At 41.6% G+C, this 17711-nt stretch overlaps 1 protein-coding gene across 1 annotated transcript in view; it reads left to right on the top strand.

Moving 5' to 3' along the window:
* The first annotated feature begins 1453 nt into the window (after positions 1-1453).
* clybl (citrate lyase beta like) overlaps positions 1454-17711 on the top strand; it is a 151681-nt gene continuing 135423 nt past the window's right edge. Inside the window, exon 1 of the mRNA XM_039006632.1 lies at positions 1454-1537. Coding sequence (XP_038862560.1) covers positions 1494-1537 — 44 coding nt within the window. The 5' untranslated portion in view covers positions 1454-1493. The remainder of the gene's footprint in view (positions 1538-17711) is intronic.

The raw sequence follows: 17711 nt of genomic DNA, 5'->3' as shown, positions 1-17711 counted from the left end.
GATTGCCCCATGGAGGCGGTGGGGTTATGGTACAGACAGGCATAAGCTACAGACAATGAACACAATTGCATTTTAACAATGGCAATTTGAATGCATAGAGATACCGTGACAAGATCCTGAGGCCCATTGTCATGCCATTCATCTGCCGCCATCATCTCATGTTTCAGTATGATAATGCACTATCCCATGTCACAAGGATCTGTACACAATTCCTGGAAGCTGAAAATGTCCCAGTTCTTCCATGGACTGCATACTCACCAGACATGTCACCCAATGAGCAGGTTTGGGATGCTCTGGATCTACGTGTACAACAGCGTGTTCAAAGTCCCTCTAATATCCAGCAACTTCGCACAGCCATCGAAGAGGATTGGGACAACATTCCACAGGCCACAATCAACAGCCTAAACAACTATGCGAAGGAGATGTGTGGCGCTGCATGAGGCAAATGGTGGTCACACCAGAAAGTGACTGGTTTTTTGATCCACGCTACTACCATTTTTTTTTAAAGGTATCTGTGACCAACAGATAACTATCTGTATTCCCAGTCAGATGAAATCCTTAGATTTATAACAGACAGTTTTAGAAACATAGACTGTGGAATGTTGTACACTGTTTTACTGTAAACTGTTTTAACCAGCTTTATCACAGTCACAGCTGACAGTATTTTTCAATCCCAACATGTTTCTGTCGGCCTTCTTCTATTACACACAAGTGTTCAGAGCATGCTAATGAATTTAAATCAATTGATAACCTTACGTGAACTGTAACTCAGTAAAATCTTTGAAATTGTTGCATATACATTGTTGTTCAGTATAGTAATGATTATGAAATTCCCACTAACAACTAATGAGAATGTATTAATTTCTCTCATTGACCTATCAAACCCTGGCCTGGTCTGTTTGGCAAAACTTCCTGTTGCAGATGCACCTCCCCCAACATTCGTCTACAGTAGGTTGTTTCAGCCTAACCACTCAAAACAGACCAATAACACCTGGAACGATATATATCGTTCCAGGTATATATATATTTTTAATATAATTTCACTGGCAGAGAGCATCAAAACCGTGATGTATCACGGCTAAATTGTGACTGATCTACAAATAATAATAATGAGTCGTTATTTATGATGCAGGGTGATTTGTAGGTGATTTCCGTAGTTAATTGTCTATGTCTACAGGCAGAGCTGATTCGAGACAATCTCTTAAGTAGTTGTACGTGTTACTACTCCAACAAACCCTCTGTAAAGGGAGTTAGTTTTGCATGGCCCGGTGATCCGAGTACGCAGACTGTGTATTTCCATAGGTCCTTAAATGAAAACTTCACCTTCCCGTGGCACCGGGCCATGCAAAACGAACTAACCAACTGTATTTGACATTTGCCACGAGGAACCTGCCTCTTAGCTGACTCAGAGGCCAATCAGAGCTCTTCGTTTGCTCAACAGAAATACACCAGTAGCCAATCCCGTTGTACCTATAGAAAAACGTTGAAACAAAATGGCGCAGTCCATAATTCGAGCTATCAGACGAGCTGTCCCACAGTAAGTTAGAAATTCAACAATCAATGCTGTTGTGAACGAGGCTTTGTGTGACTGCAAATTACTACGAGCTTCAGTAAACCGAAACTGAGATAGTGTTGACTGGCATGTCGTAAAAATACAGCTGTCGTTTACTTACCAGCGTTAGCTAGTTATAGCTACTTTCAGCTCGCGGAGTTAGTCAACAAAAGTGACATTCACAAGTAGTTCAGTCACATTATACTTCCATTGTAATTACCATTCGAGTTGATTAATCACCTGCGTCTTGTTACTATGTTTCATGTCTGTTCCACACGTGGTAGCCACTGTAGTTTCAATTTGCACATGTATCCAGCATTGTCATTATTTATAATAATGTAAATAGATCACTTCACGCTATATCTTCAGACCTATTTGATTGTGAACTGGTTTGATACAGTAACTAGATGCATTTGGAGTCGCATGTGCTGTGTTTCTCTGCAAACTAGGTTATTGACAACTTGACCAGGAGTGTTACTCACTCCATGGAGGGCCTAGTGTTTGCAGTTTTTTCATTTAAGTCCACGACAATCAGGTGTGGGCAGTTCCTTACTAATTTGTGACCTTAATTCATCAAGTGAAGAGCGAAAACGCGCCGACACACGGTCCTCCGTGGAATGAGTTTGACAGGTGTGGTGTAGATCCTATAGGATTTGTTGTGTCAGAGAGGGATAACCATATTGCGTGCAAATATTTTCGCTTCTCAGAACATATCATTCTTAAACATACTTCACCTGATACAATGCTTGGGTGATATGAGTTCTTAACATTGCATAAAACTATAATGGGTTGAAATGTAATGAATTGAAAGGACAACATAGGTTTCAAATGAGTTACATATTTATTGTGTAGTAGGCCTATCCTACATAATTGCACTAATGCCTTCAGCCCAAGATGTACTCTTAAGGAGCCTACCATTACTCCTTAAGGTTCAAGGACCTTATATAATTTTCAGAGGTAGACTGGCTCTGGCTGCCAAAATGGCCAAATTCTCCATCTAAACAGGATTTCGATTCTGAATTGTGATACGGTTTTAGATTTATTTAAATATTTTTTTGTTTAACCTTTATTTAACTGTGCAAGTCAGTTTAAGAACAAATTCTTATTTACAATGACGGCCAAACCCGGATGACGCAGGGTCAATTGTGCGCTGCCCTATGGGACTCCCAGTCACAGCCGGTAGTGATACATCCTGGAATCGAACCAGGGTCTGTAGTGATGCCTCTAGATCGGAGATGCAGGGCCTGAAACAGTTTCTCAACCCAGAGGTGCAACATCACAAGACTTCCAGGAAAGCCAGACTAAAATGTAAAGCACTTTACTTTCATATCACATCAAAATAATTTCACAAATGCAAAATATGCACTTACTGTACACTATTTTAACCGACTTTATCACAGTTGCAGACGACAGTATTTATCAGTGAAAACACGTTTCTGGCGGCCTTCTTCCATTACACACAGGTTTTCGGAGCATGCTAGATAGTGACCACCTGTGCTAATTATCTGTCTTCAGTCTGTCTTCTGTAAACACACACTGTAACATGGATATGTGGCTGTGTGTGTGAACACTAACCCTATAAAGGTGTATCAATTTAACCTTTTGTTTTTAGAAAATTATTTTTCACTGATATGAAAGAGAAGTTCCTTATGGTTCCAAAACCATACCACAAGCGATGCGTGTTAATGTTCAGGCCAAGCATATGGGCTCTTAACAAGACACTCTATAGAAGACGCCTTTGTCCAATGACTCTTATGTGTAATGGAACTGAGTCATAATCAAGGGCTGTAAGGGCCCTACACAATTGTTTTGTCTCGACCCGTCACATCTGCACTTAATTCCTTTGGTTGGACTTAATGGGGAACGTCAAACTGTTGAAACGTCAATTACAAAGGTGGCAGTGTGGTTTGTAGTTCTAGTAATCTGTCCGTATTGGTCATTGGGAAACATGGTGCGAGGTGGCTCTACTTGAAGGCAGATGAATTTCCAGAGGTGCAACAGTGCTAATCTGCAGCGTAAAGTGACTGTCACGCCAATCTACTGTTGGAGTGTGTGTGAGGTGTACAGTGATAGTGTTTTATGCCTGACGGGTTTTAAGGATATGTGCTTAGTGGCAGTCATTAGGTCCACCAGAGGAAAACAACTGGGCTAAAATCATTTGAGATTTTCATGCTGTTTGAGATGTGATTGTATTTTAAAGTTTGTTATAGACTCTTGGAAGATTCGTTCAAACGAGAACTAAAAGAGATGAAATCAAATCTAAAGGAAAAATACCCTGTTGCTTAGTCTGTATTTTAAAAAATATATATGTGTTTTAAAGTGTTGTGTGTCCACAGATAATCAGCAGGGGGAAAAATCCTATCTTAGATGTATTTTTATATGAGATAAAAACCCGAAACTTCATGAAAAACACAAATTCTTAGTGGATGCGAACTTGGTCCATGCAGACTGCCTGTGTTATAGCAGTGTAAAGATGCGGCCGGGAAAGGAAGTGGAATCCCACTGGGCACAGACGTTCAACGTCTAGTTTTAATTTACATTTGGTTGAGTTGTAAACTAACATGAAGTAATCGTTAAAGTCTACAAAATTCACCATGTCATTGGATTTAGGTAAAAATTTGGGTGGGAAAAAATGAAACAATTCCCTCACGTTGATGACCTTTTGCAAATCCAATCAGTTTTCCATGTTAATTCAACATCATCACATTTCATTTTTTGTTGAAATGACTTGGAAGCAATGTTTATTCAACCAGTAGGATGTGTGTTTTTGTTTTATGGAGAGACCTTGAGCTGTAGCCTTGGATTTGGCGCCAGGGCCGACTGCTCTTTGTCACAAACACCCTCATGTCAAAGATGCAACAGCATCCTGGAGGAAACATCGACTGCCGCTATGAAATCGACAAGTGATGAAAGTCACCTAGAGCTTGTCAATTAGGTAGCCGGGGCCTGGACCTTATAACTTAATAGGCAGTTTCCCCTTTCAGGGTCTGCTAGGCTTTTATAGCACAGGTTATAAAAAAAACTAGTTTAATGTCCCCCTATAACAACATTTTAAATTAAGACCTACTGCATAAAGCCGCGTGGCTTTTGTAAAGTGGCGTTTTGCCTAAATTCGGAGGTAGGTTTCCGATCAAAGCACCGCCACAACACGTTATATTTTACAGTGAAGGCTGCAACAGAAGCAAACTCCTTTGTTGGGGACTCTTTCTTCCGTCTGCGCGCGATTGGTTGGGGGAATGGCTGGCTCACTGAGAAAGTCTTGAAGGCTCACGTTATTGGGAGTAAGTAGGCCATGTTAATAGTATTTCACACCTTTATCTCCTCCCACTGTGCAAAAATTGGTTAAATCAACGTTGGTTCCTTGTTATTTCAGCAATAAAAAAAATCCATGTTGAAACAACATAGAAAACTGATTGGATTTGAAAGTCATCAACGTAAGGGAATTGTCATTTTTTCACCCAACTTTTATCCTAAATCCAATGACATGCTGAAATGTTTTGTTGATTTCATGTCGAATTCACATTAGTTGACAACTCAACCGAAAGTAAATCAAAATTAGACGTTGAAATCAAAGGAGGCTGGTGGGCGGAGCTATAGGGGTACAGGCTCATTTTAATGTCTGGAATGGAATCAATGGAATGGTACCAAAAACATGAAAACAATGTGTTTGACTCAGTTCCATTTATTCTATTCCTATAGCTTCTCCCACCAGCCTCTGGTTGAAATGATGTCTGTGCCCAATGGGTTCTTTGTCTGCATGCGATTGAACAAGTCACAGGAAATATGCGCTGCATTCATTGATATGGACAGAATATTGTATATATATATAGCCTACAGAAATTGGGTGCTGGATCCTTGTATATAGTAATCTAAAGAATAGAAATAGGACAGCGCTCCGGGAAAATAAACTGTTACCCTCTTACTTTATGGAGACGACAGACTTTTTGAAGAAATTAGAGACTTGTTCAATGGACTCGAATGACTTGTGCACTATGGATGTCTCTAGCAATTTTTGTGAATATTCCTCATCAAGAGGGTTTAGATGCGATGAAACATTATTTGAATCAAAGAACAGAACTGGTTCCCCCCACTGACTTACTGCTGAGCTTGACTAATGAAATATTGACTAAGAATTATTTAAAGTTTGAAGACAGTTACACCTAATTATGCTAATTTGTTTACGGGAAATTTGAGTTGGACTTTGTAAACTATAGTAATCCCTATTCTAAGTTTATCAAAGTGTTTATGAGATATATTGATTACATTTTTTTTATTTGTTGTGCCATGATCAGAGGGAACTCTCCTAATAATTCCCATTTGGGTGGGAGGATGAAGGTCTGAGGTAGAATAACATGTAACACAACATTTTGTGTTACATGTCTCCTTAAGTGTTTTTGTAACTTTTATGATGTGGGTAAGACCAAACGTGAACTTAGGGTATGTGAGCATAAGAGCGTCATTTGCAACCATGATGAAAAATCACCTGTTGCCAGGCATTTCAATGGCCATAATCATGAACTAAGTTCCTTACGTAATATGGGCATTGAGTTGAAGGCGCCATGTAGAGGAGGCGATAGGGATAAATTACTTCTCCAAAGAAAGACATAATGGATAGACTGCTTGGGCACTCTTGCCCCAGCAGGCCTTAATGAGGAATGTTATTTTTATCGTTTTTTTTGTAGTAGGTTATAAATAGGCCAAACTTTTAGGTAACAATGTCATGTATTGTGTGTTGATATGTCTTTATTTGAGTGTCATGTTTCCCCCACAGCTCCCTCTGTTGGTATCACTTGATTGGGCCAATACTAACTGAATGTATAATTATGCCCATCTGTGAGGTGTTGTCGTTGTGACATTGACTGCCAAGGGCTCACCCCGAATTGTTTGTGGCAATAAAATAAGTCAATTTACCATAGTGCTGTCCTATTTCTGTTCGATGGTTAAAGGCCAACATTTGGTCGTAAAAGTATTTGTAACAGCTGTAGAAATTGAAACATAATGATTTATTTTAGTGTGCGCTGAACGGCTGACTGGGGATCTCATTTAATCCCGCCTATAGGTCTACTACAGTTTCTTCGGAAAGTATTCAGACCCCTTGACTTTTCCACATTTTGTTACATTACAGCTTTATTCTAAAATGGATTAAATGAATAAATGTCCAAGGGCAATCTACACACAATACCCCATAAAGACAAAGCAAAAAACAGGTTTTTAGAAATGTGAAAACAGAAATACCTTATTTACGTAAGTATTCAGACCCTTTGCTCTGAGACTGAAGTCCATAGAGCATGAGAGAGGATTGTGTCAAGGCACAGATCTGGGGAAGGGTACCAAAAAATGTCTGCCGCATTGAAGGTCCCCAAGAACACAGTGGCCTCCATCATTATTAAATGGAAGAATTTTGGAACCACCAAGACTCTTCCTAGAGCTGGCCGCCTGGCCAAACTGAGCAATCAGGGTAGGGCCTTGGTCAGGGAGGTGACCAAGAAGCCGATGGTCACTCTGACAGAGCTCCAGAATTCCTCTGTGGAGATGGGAGAAACTTCCAGAAGGACAACCATCTCTGCAGCACTCCACCAATCAGTCCTTTATGGTAGAGTGGCCAGACGGAAGCCACTCCTCAGTAAAAGGCACATGACACCCCCTTGGAGTTTACCAAAAGGCACCTAAAGACTCTCAGACCATGCGAAACAAGATTCTCTGGTCCGATGAAACCCAGAGTGAACTCTTTGGCCTGAATGCCAAGTGTCACGTCTGGAGGAAACCTGGCACCATCCTTACAGTGAAGCATGTTGGTGGGAGCATCATTCTGTGGGGAAGTTTTTCAGTGGTAGAGCACTCAGGAACTCAAATTGGGAAGAAGGTTCATCTTCCAAAAGGACAATGACCCAAAGCACACAACCAAGACAATGAAGGAGTGGCTTCGGGACAAGATTCTGAATGTCCTTGAGTGTCCCAGACTTGAACCCGATCGAACATCTCTGGAGAGACCTGGAAATAGGTGTACAGCAACGCACCTCATACAACCTGACTGAGCTTGAGAGGATCTGCAGAGAGGAATAAGAGAAACTCCTCAAATACAGGTGTGCCAAGCTTGTAGCGTCATACCCAAGAAGACCCGTGGCTGTAATCGCTGCCAAAGGTTCTTCAACAAAGTACTGAGTAAAGGGTCTGAACGTGATATTTCCGTTTTTTTATTTGTAATAAATTAGCAAAAAAACATGTTTTTGCTTTGTCATTATGGGGTATTGTGTGTAGATAAGGGGAAAAAACTATTTTAATCAATTTTAGTTCAGTTTAGACCCTATTCTATGGATTTGACATGACTGGGAATACAGGTATGCATCAGTTGGTCACAGACTAGAGGTCGACCGACTATGATTTTTCAACGCCGATACCGATTATTGGATGACCCAAAAAAGCCGATACCGATTAATCGGACAATTTAATATTTTTTTTATTGTTGTAATACACTGCTCAAAAAAATAAAGGGAACACTTAAACAACACAATGTAACTCCAAGTCAATCACACTTCTGTGAAATCAAACTGTCCACTTAGGAAGCAACACTGATTGACAATAAATTTCACATGCTGTTGTGCAAATGGAATAGACAAAAGGTGGAAATTATAGGCAATTAGCAAGACACCCCCAAAAAAGGAGTGATTCTGCAGGTGGTGACCACAGACCACTTCTCAGTTCCTATGCTTCCTGGCTGATGTTTTGGTCACTTTTGAATGCTGGCGGTGCTCTCACTCTAGTGGTAGCATGAGACGGAGTCTACAACCCACACAAGTGGCTCAGGTAGTGCAGTTCATCCAGGATGGCACATCAATGCGAGCTGTGGCAAAAAGGTTTGCTGTGTCTGTCAGCGTAGTGTCCAGAGCATGGAGGCGCTACCAGGAGACAGGCCAGTACATCAGGAGACGTGGAGGAGGCCGTAGGAGGGCAACAACCCAGCAGCAGGACCGCTACCTCCGCCTTTGTGCAAGGAGGTGCACTGCCAGAGCCCTGCAAAATGACCTCTAGCAGGCCACAAATGTGCATGTGTCAGCATATGGTCTCACAAGGGGTCTGAGGATCTCATCTCGGTACCTATTGGCAGTCAGGCTACCTCTGGCGAGCACATGGAGGGCTGTGCGGCCCCACAAAGAAATGCCACCCCACACCATGACTGACCCATCGCCAAACCGGTCATGCTGGAGGATGTTGCAGGCAGCAGAACGTTCTCCACGGCGTCTCCAGACTCTGTCACGTCTGTCACATGTGCTCATGTGCTCAGTGTGAACCTGCTTTCATCTGTGAAGAGCACAGGGCGCCAGTCGCGAATTTGCCAATCTTGGTGTTCTCTGGCAAATGCCAAACGTCCTGCACGGTGTTGGGCTGTAAGCACAACCCCCACCTGTGGACGTCGGGCCCTCATACCACCCTCATGGAGTCTGTTTCTGACCGTTTGAGCAGACACAAGCACATTTGTGGCCTGCTGGAGGTCATTTTGCAGGGCGCTGGCAGTGCACCTCCTTGCACAAAGGCGGAGGTAGCGGTCCTGCTGCTGGGTTGTTGCCCTCCTACGGCCTCCTCCACGTCTCCTGATGTACTGGCCTGTCTCCTGGTAGCACCTCCATGCTCTGGACACTACGCTGACAGACACAGCAAACCTTTTTGCCACAGCTCGCATTGATGTGCCATCCTGGATGAACTGCACTACCTGAGCCACTTGTGTGGGTTGTAGACTCCGTCTCATGCTACCACTAGAGTGAGAGCACCGCCAGCATTCAAAAGTGACCAAAACATCAGCCAGGAAGCATAGGAACTGAGAAGTGGTCTGTGGTCACCACCTGCAGAATCACTCCTTTTTTGGGGGTGTCTTGCTAATTGCCTATAATTTCCACCTTTTGTCTATTCCATTTGCACAACAGCATGTGAAATTTATTGTCAATCAGTGTTGCTTCCTAAGTGGACAGTTTGATTTCACAGAAGTGTGATTGACTTGGAGTTACATTGTGTTGTTTAAGTGTTCCCTTTATTTTTTTGAGCAGTGTAATACAATTACAACAATACTGAATGAACACTTATTTTAACTTAATATAATACATCAATAAAATCAATTTAGCCTCAAAAAAATTATTAAACATGTTCAATTTGGTTTAAATAATGCAAAAACAAAGTGTTGGAGAAGAAAGTAATAGTGCAATATGTGCCATGTAAGAAAGCTAACGTTTAAGTTCCTTGCTCAGAACATGAGAACATATGAAAGCTGGTGGTTCCTTTTAACATGAGTCTTCAATATTCCCAGGTCAGAAGTTTTAGGTTGTAGTTATTATAGGAATTATAGGACTATTTCTCTCTATACCATTTGTATTTCATATACCTTTGACTATTGGATGTTCTTATAGGCACTTTAGTTTTGCCAGTGTAACAGTATAGCTTCTGTCCCTCTCCTCGCTCCTACCTGGGCTCTAACCAGGAACACATCGACAACAGCCACCCTCGAAGCAGCGTTACCCATGCAGAGCAAGGGGAACAACTACTCCAAGTCTCAAAGCGAGTGACGTTTGAAACGCTATTAGCGCGCACCCCGCTAACTAGCTAGCCATTTCACATCGGTTACACCAGCCTAATCTCGGGAGTTGATAGGCTTGAAGTCATAAACAGCGCAATGCTTGAAGCCAGTGACGAGCTGCTGGCAAAACGCACGAAAGTGCTGTTTGAATGAATGCTTACGAGCATGCTGGTGTCTACCATCGCTCAGTCAGACTGCTCTATCAAATCATAGACTTATTTATAACATAATGACACACAGAAATACGAGCCTTAGGTCATTAATATGGTCGAATCCGGAAACTATCATCTCGAAAACAAAAAGTTTATTATTTCAATGAAATACGGAACCGTTACGTATTTTATCTAACGGGTGGCATCCATAAGTCTAAATATTCCTGTAACAGTGCACAACCTTCAATGTTATGTCATAATTACGTACAATTCTGGCAAATTAGTTCGCAATGAGCCAGGCGGCCCAAACTGTTGCATATACTCTGACTCTGCGTGCAATGAACGCAAGAGAAGTGACACAATTTCACGTGGTTAATATTGCCTGCTAACCTGGATTTCTTTTAGCTAAATATGCAGGTTTAAAAATATATACTTCTGTGTATTGATTTTAAGAAAGGCATTGATGTTTATGGTTAGGTACAGTCGTGCAACGATTGTGCTTTTTTCGTAAATGAGCTTTTGTTAAATCATCCCGGTTGGCGAAGTTGGCTGTTTTTTTTAGGAAGAAATAGTCTTCACACAGTTTGTAATGAGCTAGGCGGCCCACTGCTGCATATACCCTGACTCTGTTGCAAGAGAAGTGACACCATTTTTCCTAGTTAAAATAAATTCATGTTAGCAGGCAATATTAACTAAATATGCATGTTTAAAAATATATACTTGTGCATTGATTTTAAGAAAGGCATGTTTATGTTTATGGTTAGGTACACGTTGGAGCAACGACAGTCCTTTTTCGCGAATGCCACCGCATCGATTATATGCAACGCAGGACACGCTAGATAAACTAGTAATATCATCAACCATGTGTAGTTAACTAGTGATTATGATTGATTGATTGTATTTTATAAGATAAGTTTAATGCTAGCTAGCAACTTACCATGGCTTCTTACTTCATTCGCGTAACAGGCAGGCTCCTCGTGTAGTGCAATGTAATCAGGTGGTTCGAGCGTTGGACTAGTTAACCGTAATGTTGCAAGATTGAATCACCGAGCTGCCAAGGTAAAAATCTGTCATTCTGCCCCTGAACAAGGCAGTTAACCCACCGCTCCTAGGCCGTCATTGAAAATAAGAATGTGTTCTTAACTGACTTGCCTAGTTAAATAAAGGTGTAAGAAATGTTTTTTCAAAAAACGGTGTCCAAAAATACAGATTTCCGATTTTTATAAAAACTTGAAATCGGCCCTAATTAATCGGCCATTCCGATTAATCGGTCGACCTCTATCACAGACACCTTTAAAAAAAGTAGGGGTGTCGATCAGAAAACCAGTCAGTATCTGGTGTTACCATTTGCCTCATGCAGTGCAAAACAAATCCTTCCCATAGAGTTGATCATGCTGTTTATTGTGGCCTGAGGAATGTTGTCCCACTCCTCTTCAGTGACTGCGAAGTTGCTGGATATTGGCTGGAACTGGAACACGCTGTCGTACACATTGATCCAGAGCATAACATGCCTGGTGATTATGCAGGCCATGGAAGAACTGGGACATTTTCAGCTTCCAGAAATTGTGTACAGATCCTTGCGACATGGGGACGTGCATTATCATGCTGAAACACTTGCCTAAGGCTGTGGAATACTGAACATAACGCGCCAAAAAAAGTGAGATTTTTTGATATAAAAATAATCTTTATCAAACGAAAGGAACATTTATTGTGTAACTGGGAGTCTCGTGAGTGCAAACATCTGAAGATCATCAAAGGTAAGCGATTCATTTTATTGCTTTTCTGGCTTTCGTGACCAATCTACACTGCTGCTAGGTGTTCTTAATGTTTTGCCTTGTGATCGATAAACTCACACAAACGCTTGGATTGCTTTCGCTGTAAAGCATATTTTCAAAATCTGACACGACAGGTGGATTAACAACAAGCTAAGCTGTGTTTTGCTATATTGCACTTGTTATTTCATGAATATAAATATTTTTTGCAATTTTTTATTTTATTTGGCGCTCTGCAATTTAGCGGTTGTTGATGAAAATGATCCCGCTAAAGGGATCCGTGCGTCAAGAAGTTTTAAGCTATTGGTCAACTTCAAAACATACAGAATGCTGCAGCACGGGTACTGACCAAGACCAGACGGAGACCACACACTACACCGGTTTTAAAGTCTTTGCACTGGCTGCCTGCGAGTTTTTAGAAATAATTTTAAGATTCTTCTATTGGTTTTCAAATCATTCCACAATTGTGCACCACTATACATACAGTGCATTCAGAGAGTATTTAGACCGCTTGACTTTTTCCCACATTTCTTTCAATCTAAACATCATAACGACAAAACAAAACAGGTTTTTAGATGTTTTCGCAAATTTATTACAAATCAATAACTGATATCACATTTACATAAGTATTCAGAACCTTTACTCAGTACTTTGTTGAAGCACCTTTTGGCAGGGATTACAGCCTCGAGACTTCTTGGGTATGATGTTACAAGCTTGGCACGCCTGTATTTGTGGAGTTTTTCCAATTCTTCTCTGCAGATCCTCTTAAGCTCCGTCAGGTTGGATGGGGAGCGTCGCTGCACAGCTATTTTCAGGTCTCCCCAGAGATGTTCGATCGGGTTCAAGTCCGGGCTCTGGCTGGGCCACTCAAGGACATTCCGAAACCTGTCCCGAAGCCACTCCTGCGTTGTCTTGGCTGTGTGCTTAGGGTCGTTGTACTGTTGGAAGGTGAACCTTCGCCCCAGTCTGAGGTACTGAGCGCTCTGGAGCAGGTTTTCATCAAGGATCTCTCTGTACTTTGATCTGTTCATCTTTCCCTCGATCCTGACTAGTCTGTCTCCAAGTTTCTGCTGCTGAAAAACATCCCCACAGCATGATGCTGCCACCAGCATGCTTCACAGTAGGGATGGTATTGGCCAGGTGATGAGCGGTGCCAGGCTTCCTCCCAACGTGACGCTTGGCATTCAGGCCAAAGAGTTTAATCTTGGTTTCATCGGACCAGAGAATTTTGTTTCTCATGATCTGGGAGTCCTTTAGGTGCCTTTTGGCAAACTCCAAGCAGGCTGTCATGTGCCTTTTACTGAGTAGTGGCTTCCGTCTGGTCACTCTACCATAAAGGACTGATTGTTGGAGCTCTGCAGAGATGGTTGTCCTTCTGGAAGTTTCTCCCATCTCCACAGAGGAATTCTGGAGCTCTGTCAGAGTGACCATCGGGTTCTTGGTCACATCCCTGACCAAGGCCCTTCTCCCCAGATTGCTCAGTTTGGCCGGGCGGCCAGCTCTAGGAGGAAACAAACATCTTCTATTTAAGAATGATGGAGGCCACTGTTCTTTGGGACCTTTAGTGCTGCAGATGTTTTTTGTTACCCTTCCCAAGATCTGTTCCTCGACACAATCGTGTCTCGGAGCTCTATGGACAATTCCTTTGACCTCATGGTTTGGTTTTTTTCTCTGACATGCACTGTCAACTGTGGGACCTTTTATATAGACCGGTATGTGCCTTTTTACGAAACATGTCCAATCAATTTCATTTACCACAGGTGGACTCCAATCAAGTTGTAAAAACATCTCAAGGATTATCAATGGAAACAGGATGCACCTGAGCTCAATTTCGAGTCTCATAGCAAAGGGTCGGAATACTTATGAAAATAAGGTATTTCTGTTTTATTTTTGTCATTCAGGGTATTGTGTGAAGATTGATGAGGAAAAACATGTATTTAATCCATTTTAGAATAAGGCTGTAACGTAACAAAATATGGATACTGAATACTTAACGAATGCACTGTACTAGTATTGACATTTTCTGAACTAAATATCCCATATTACATGGAGAATATGTCTTCTTGCATTTCTTTGTAACTATACAAAGGTGAAAGTGTCTTTCACAATTTTTTAAGTAAGTCATCCCATTCATGTGGTGGCTGGCTGCATAGGGCCAGCCTCTGGATACCATAGGTAAACAAATGAGCGCTGAGTGACACCTGATTTTCTCATTGATTGGTGCTGGTAGCCAGCCAGGCAGAGGTAAACTGTGGCCATAATCCAATCAGGCAAGAAAACACTAACAACCTGAGTCCCTCTGGAACCATGATTGGAATAGCCGTTGTCAGGTTCTTTAGGGCACGCCTCAACAAAACGTTTACAAACAGTTTGCAACGGATAAGGAAAACAAGTGTTCCTTATTGGACAAGCTCCCTGTTTGAGACATTTCTTCTGTTTCGTGCCTACTGAACCCGACCCAGTGTTGGAAAGCAGGAGGCCAAGAAAAACTTAAGTCACACATGCTCGGCCCTATTTCTGACTGTATCCTAATGTTTTTAACCCTATTTCATCTGTTTAGCCTACTGCTTTAATGCCCGCCCGGGGCCTGGTGAGACCAAAGAACCATTTTTAAAAGCCGATCGCCCTCGTTTTTCCCCCTTGTAAAATACATTAGACGTTGAAGCTTAACTCAAGCGGGAGATCATTTATTTTGTCTTTTCGGATTTAACAGTAGTGCCCCGAAAACATGGAGTGAAACGGCAACATCTGTGTGTGTGTGTGTGTGCACGTGCTCAGAAATACTTTTCTTCCTCTTACTTCTTTTCAAGCCAGTACATCAATAAATTGCTCTATAACCTGTTGTTGACCCAACTTAAGCTGTCCTTTGAAATGCGTTACAGAGCATTAAGTTAACATATGTTGCAGTGGATAACAAGGCTCTCGTAGAACAGGGCTTGGGTGACAAGCGGAGTGCCTTGGATGGGATAGCAAGAAGGGGCCCGAGCAGAGAGAGAGGCCTGCACTTGTCCCAAGGCACACACACACACTGTGGAGGATCCCATACAGCTAGCTGATGCCTTTGTAGCTGATGGATCTGTTACCCTGAGTCCCCACAGACACAAAAAAACAACCAGCTCCCCAAAATAAGTGCCTGGGCTCTGGGAACAAGGGCCTTTGATCCACGGCAACATTCTTGGCCGACGAGCAGGGGCTTCCTTGCGTCTTCAGAGCCCAAGCATATGGGATCGCATCTGTACAAACAGGGCCGCAGTGGAATGTGGAACAATGCAACAAAATAATCTTGTTCTGGACAAGAACGTTGGGGGGTGGGGAGGGGCCTAACAGGGCCGTTTGTGTGGTTTAGAGATTGAGCGTGCTAGTAGGATGGAATGATCAATGTTGGCAAATAAGCACAGTGTTTTTAATCATAACAAGAAAGTTGGAGATTTGTGTGTTTGGCTTAAAATTACATGTGGTGAGCCAGTGGAAGTGGCGTGATGAAATTGGTGTGATGAAATCTCCTGTAAAACAATAAACCTTTTTGGATTAGCCAAGAGTATAGGCCTATAGCAGGGTTTTTAACATGGAACATGTTTGCTATCTTAGCTAAAACTGCATTGTGTGAACTTTTTGCTAAATGTACCTTTTGAGTCCATTGTTTGGTTAGCCTTTGCCCTAGGCCTGTTTTTCTCTTATGTCAGTCACTGAGAGTCACTCAATTAGCCGATGTTAGCTAACATTTTTTGTTTGGTAAATTTGTAGTAATCATGGTCAAATAATTAGTCACTCTCATTCAGATATCATATTCAAAACTACAAACATTTCTCTGCCTCATGGCAAAATGAGTAGAATTTACGAGCAGTGCTATTTGGACCACATATTAAATAGCTAATTTTTGCGATTGCGGTTATGAATTGCGATTTTCAAACACTTGGGTGAAAACCTGGCAATTCAATCAGGCATGGTTAAAACAAGTGTCAGGTAGAGAACATCTCTTTTTAAAATGATAATATGAATACATACTGTGCTAACTGAATTAAAAACCAAATGAAACAACTATTTTCCAACATTGATAATATATAGGATTATTACACACCTACATATAAACAAACATACATTTTTAACATGATCATCAAAATATAGTGTGCTATGAGCGTAGCGCTTATTCATTCATTAATGAATAAGATTATAAGTTCCTATTTCACCATTATGGGTTCTTACTGCAGATGGAATAGGATGTTTATGATTGTGTAATTATGTATAAGTAGGCTCAATTATTATTATTATAAGTCAAAGTGCCTTAACATGTAAAACGTAGCCTAGCGATTGTAAGGTGCAGCCTGTGTCCAAAACATTGGAAGTCTGGTCCAGTTTAACGCAACATGTTTGTACCTTCATTTTGTTGTACAGTGTTGGTATGGCGACTTGGGAGAACCTATGTACGAGACATAATCTTGTATCTCCTGTCCAGCTTGTTTATCATCTTCTTCAAGCAGTCTTTTCTGACTCTGTAAATAGCAATCGTGTCTTTGGCTCAGTGATTTCTATGTATCTACAGGAAGCTTTTATTGTAGGGTGTTACACTTGAAAACGCATTGGCAATCAATGCCTGTACATACATATTTCACTTTTACTTTCTTCTCCAACACTTTTGTTTTTGCATTATTTAAACCAAATTGAACATGTTTCATTATTTATTTGAGGCTAAATTGACTTTATTGATGTATTATATTAAGTTAAAATGAATGTTCATTCAGTATTGTAGTAATTGTATTATTACAAATACATTTCTTTTTTAATCGTCCGATTAATCGGTATCGGCTTTTTTTGGTCCTCCAATAATCGGTATCGGCGTTGAAATCATAATCAGTCGACCTCTGCTCATGACTGCCGGTGTGGCTGTAATATGGTCACCGTAACAGCCACAGTGTTGGATAAATTTGTGATTTTAAGGAATGGAGCTAAATTAATTTGGAGTTGCAGTTTCTTTTGGGAGTGAGTGAGCATCGTTTTTTAGGGGAGCGGTTGGAAAAGACAGAGCGATGAGCGGGATTTTGACTCTGCTCACATACTCCAGCTTGTTGTGGCTGAGGGGCTTTGCTGCTCTCAGGCGCTTAAAAAAAAATATCATGCAATCATCATAAAGCAGGGCAGACTGGCCACCTGGTAAATGCCAGATGGGCTGGTCTGTTTTTAGCCCAGTGGGCCTGTCTAACTTAATTACATTTTTATGCAAAAAATATATATATCTGGCTAATAATGGTGGCCTCAAGGGGAAAAAATGGGTCAGTGTTGGGGCTTTGAGGAAAAACGGACCGGTGTGTTAGTAATGCCAGGACCGTTTTTTGTCCCAGTCCCCACCTCTGTTGTAAAATAATGGATGGTTGTTCTTCAAATGATTGAACACATTTGTCGTGTTGTCTCTTGTTGTCGCCACAACTCTGAAGCACTTTTTGCACAACGCTTGCATTTGGTTGACATCGGTTTGCCTGTAGCTGAAATATTGCCATACCACTTAAGATGTGCCCTTTTGCGCCAAATCGACATGCTCATCATCACTAGCAGCGCTCATGTCTCTGACACAGTGTGAGGTAAAGCCACAGAGTTTCTGAACCTCATACTTTGGTAAAGCCCTTTCTCTACTCACCAGCATCTGACTGCGTGCTCTTGGGATTGGCCAGTATGTGCAT

The sequence above is a fragment of the Salvelinus namaycush genome, chromosome 13 (genome assembly GCF_016432855.1).
Source record: "Salvelinus namaycush isolate Seneca chromosome 13, SaNama_1.0, whole genome shotgun sequence".
NCBI lineage: Eukaryota > Metazoa > Chordata > Actinopteri > Salmoniformes > Salmonidae > Salvelinus > Salvelinus namaycush.
This window is presented reverse-complemented; position numbering and strand designations above follow the sequence as displayed.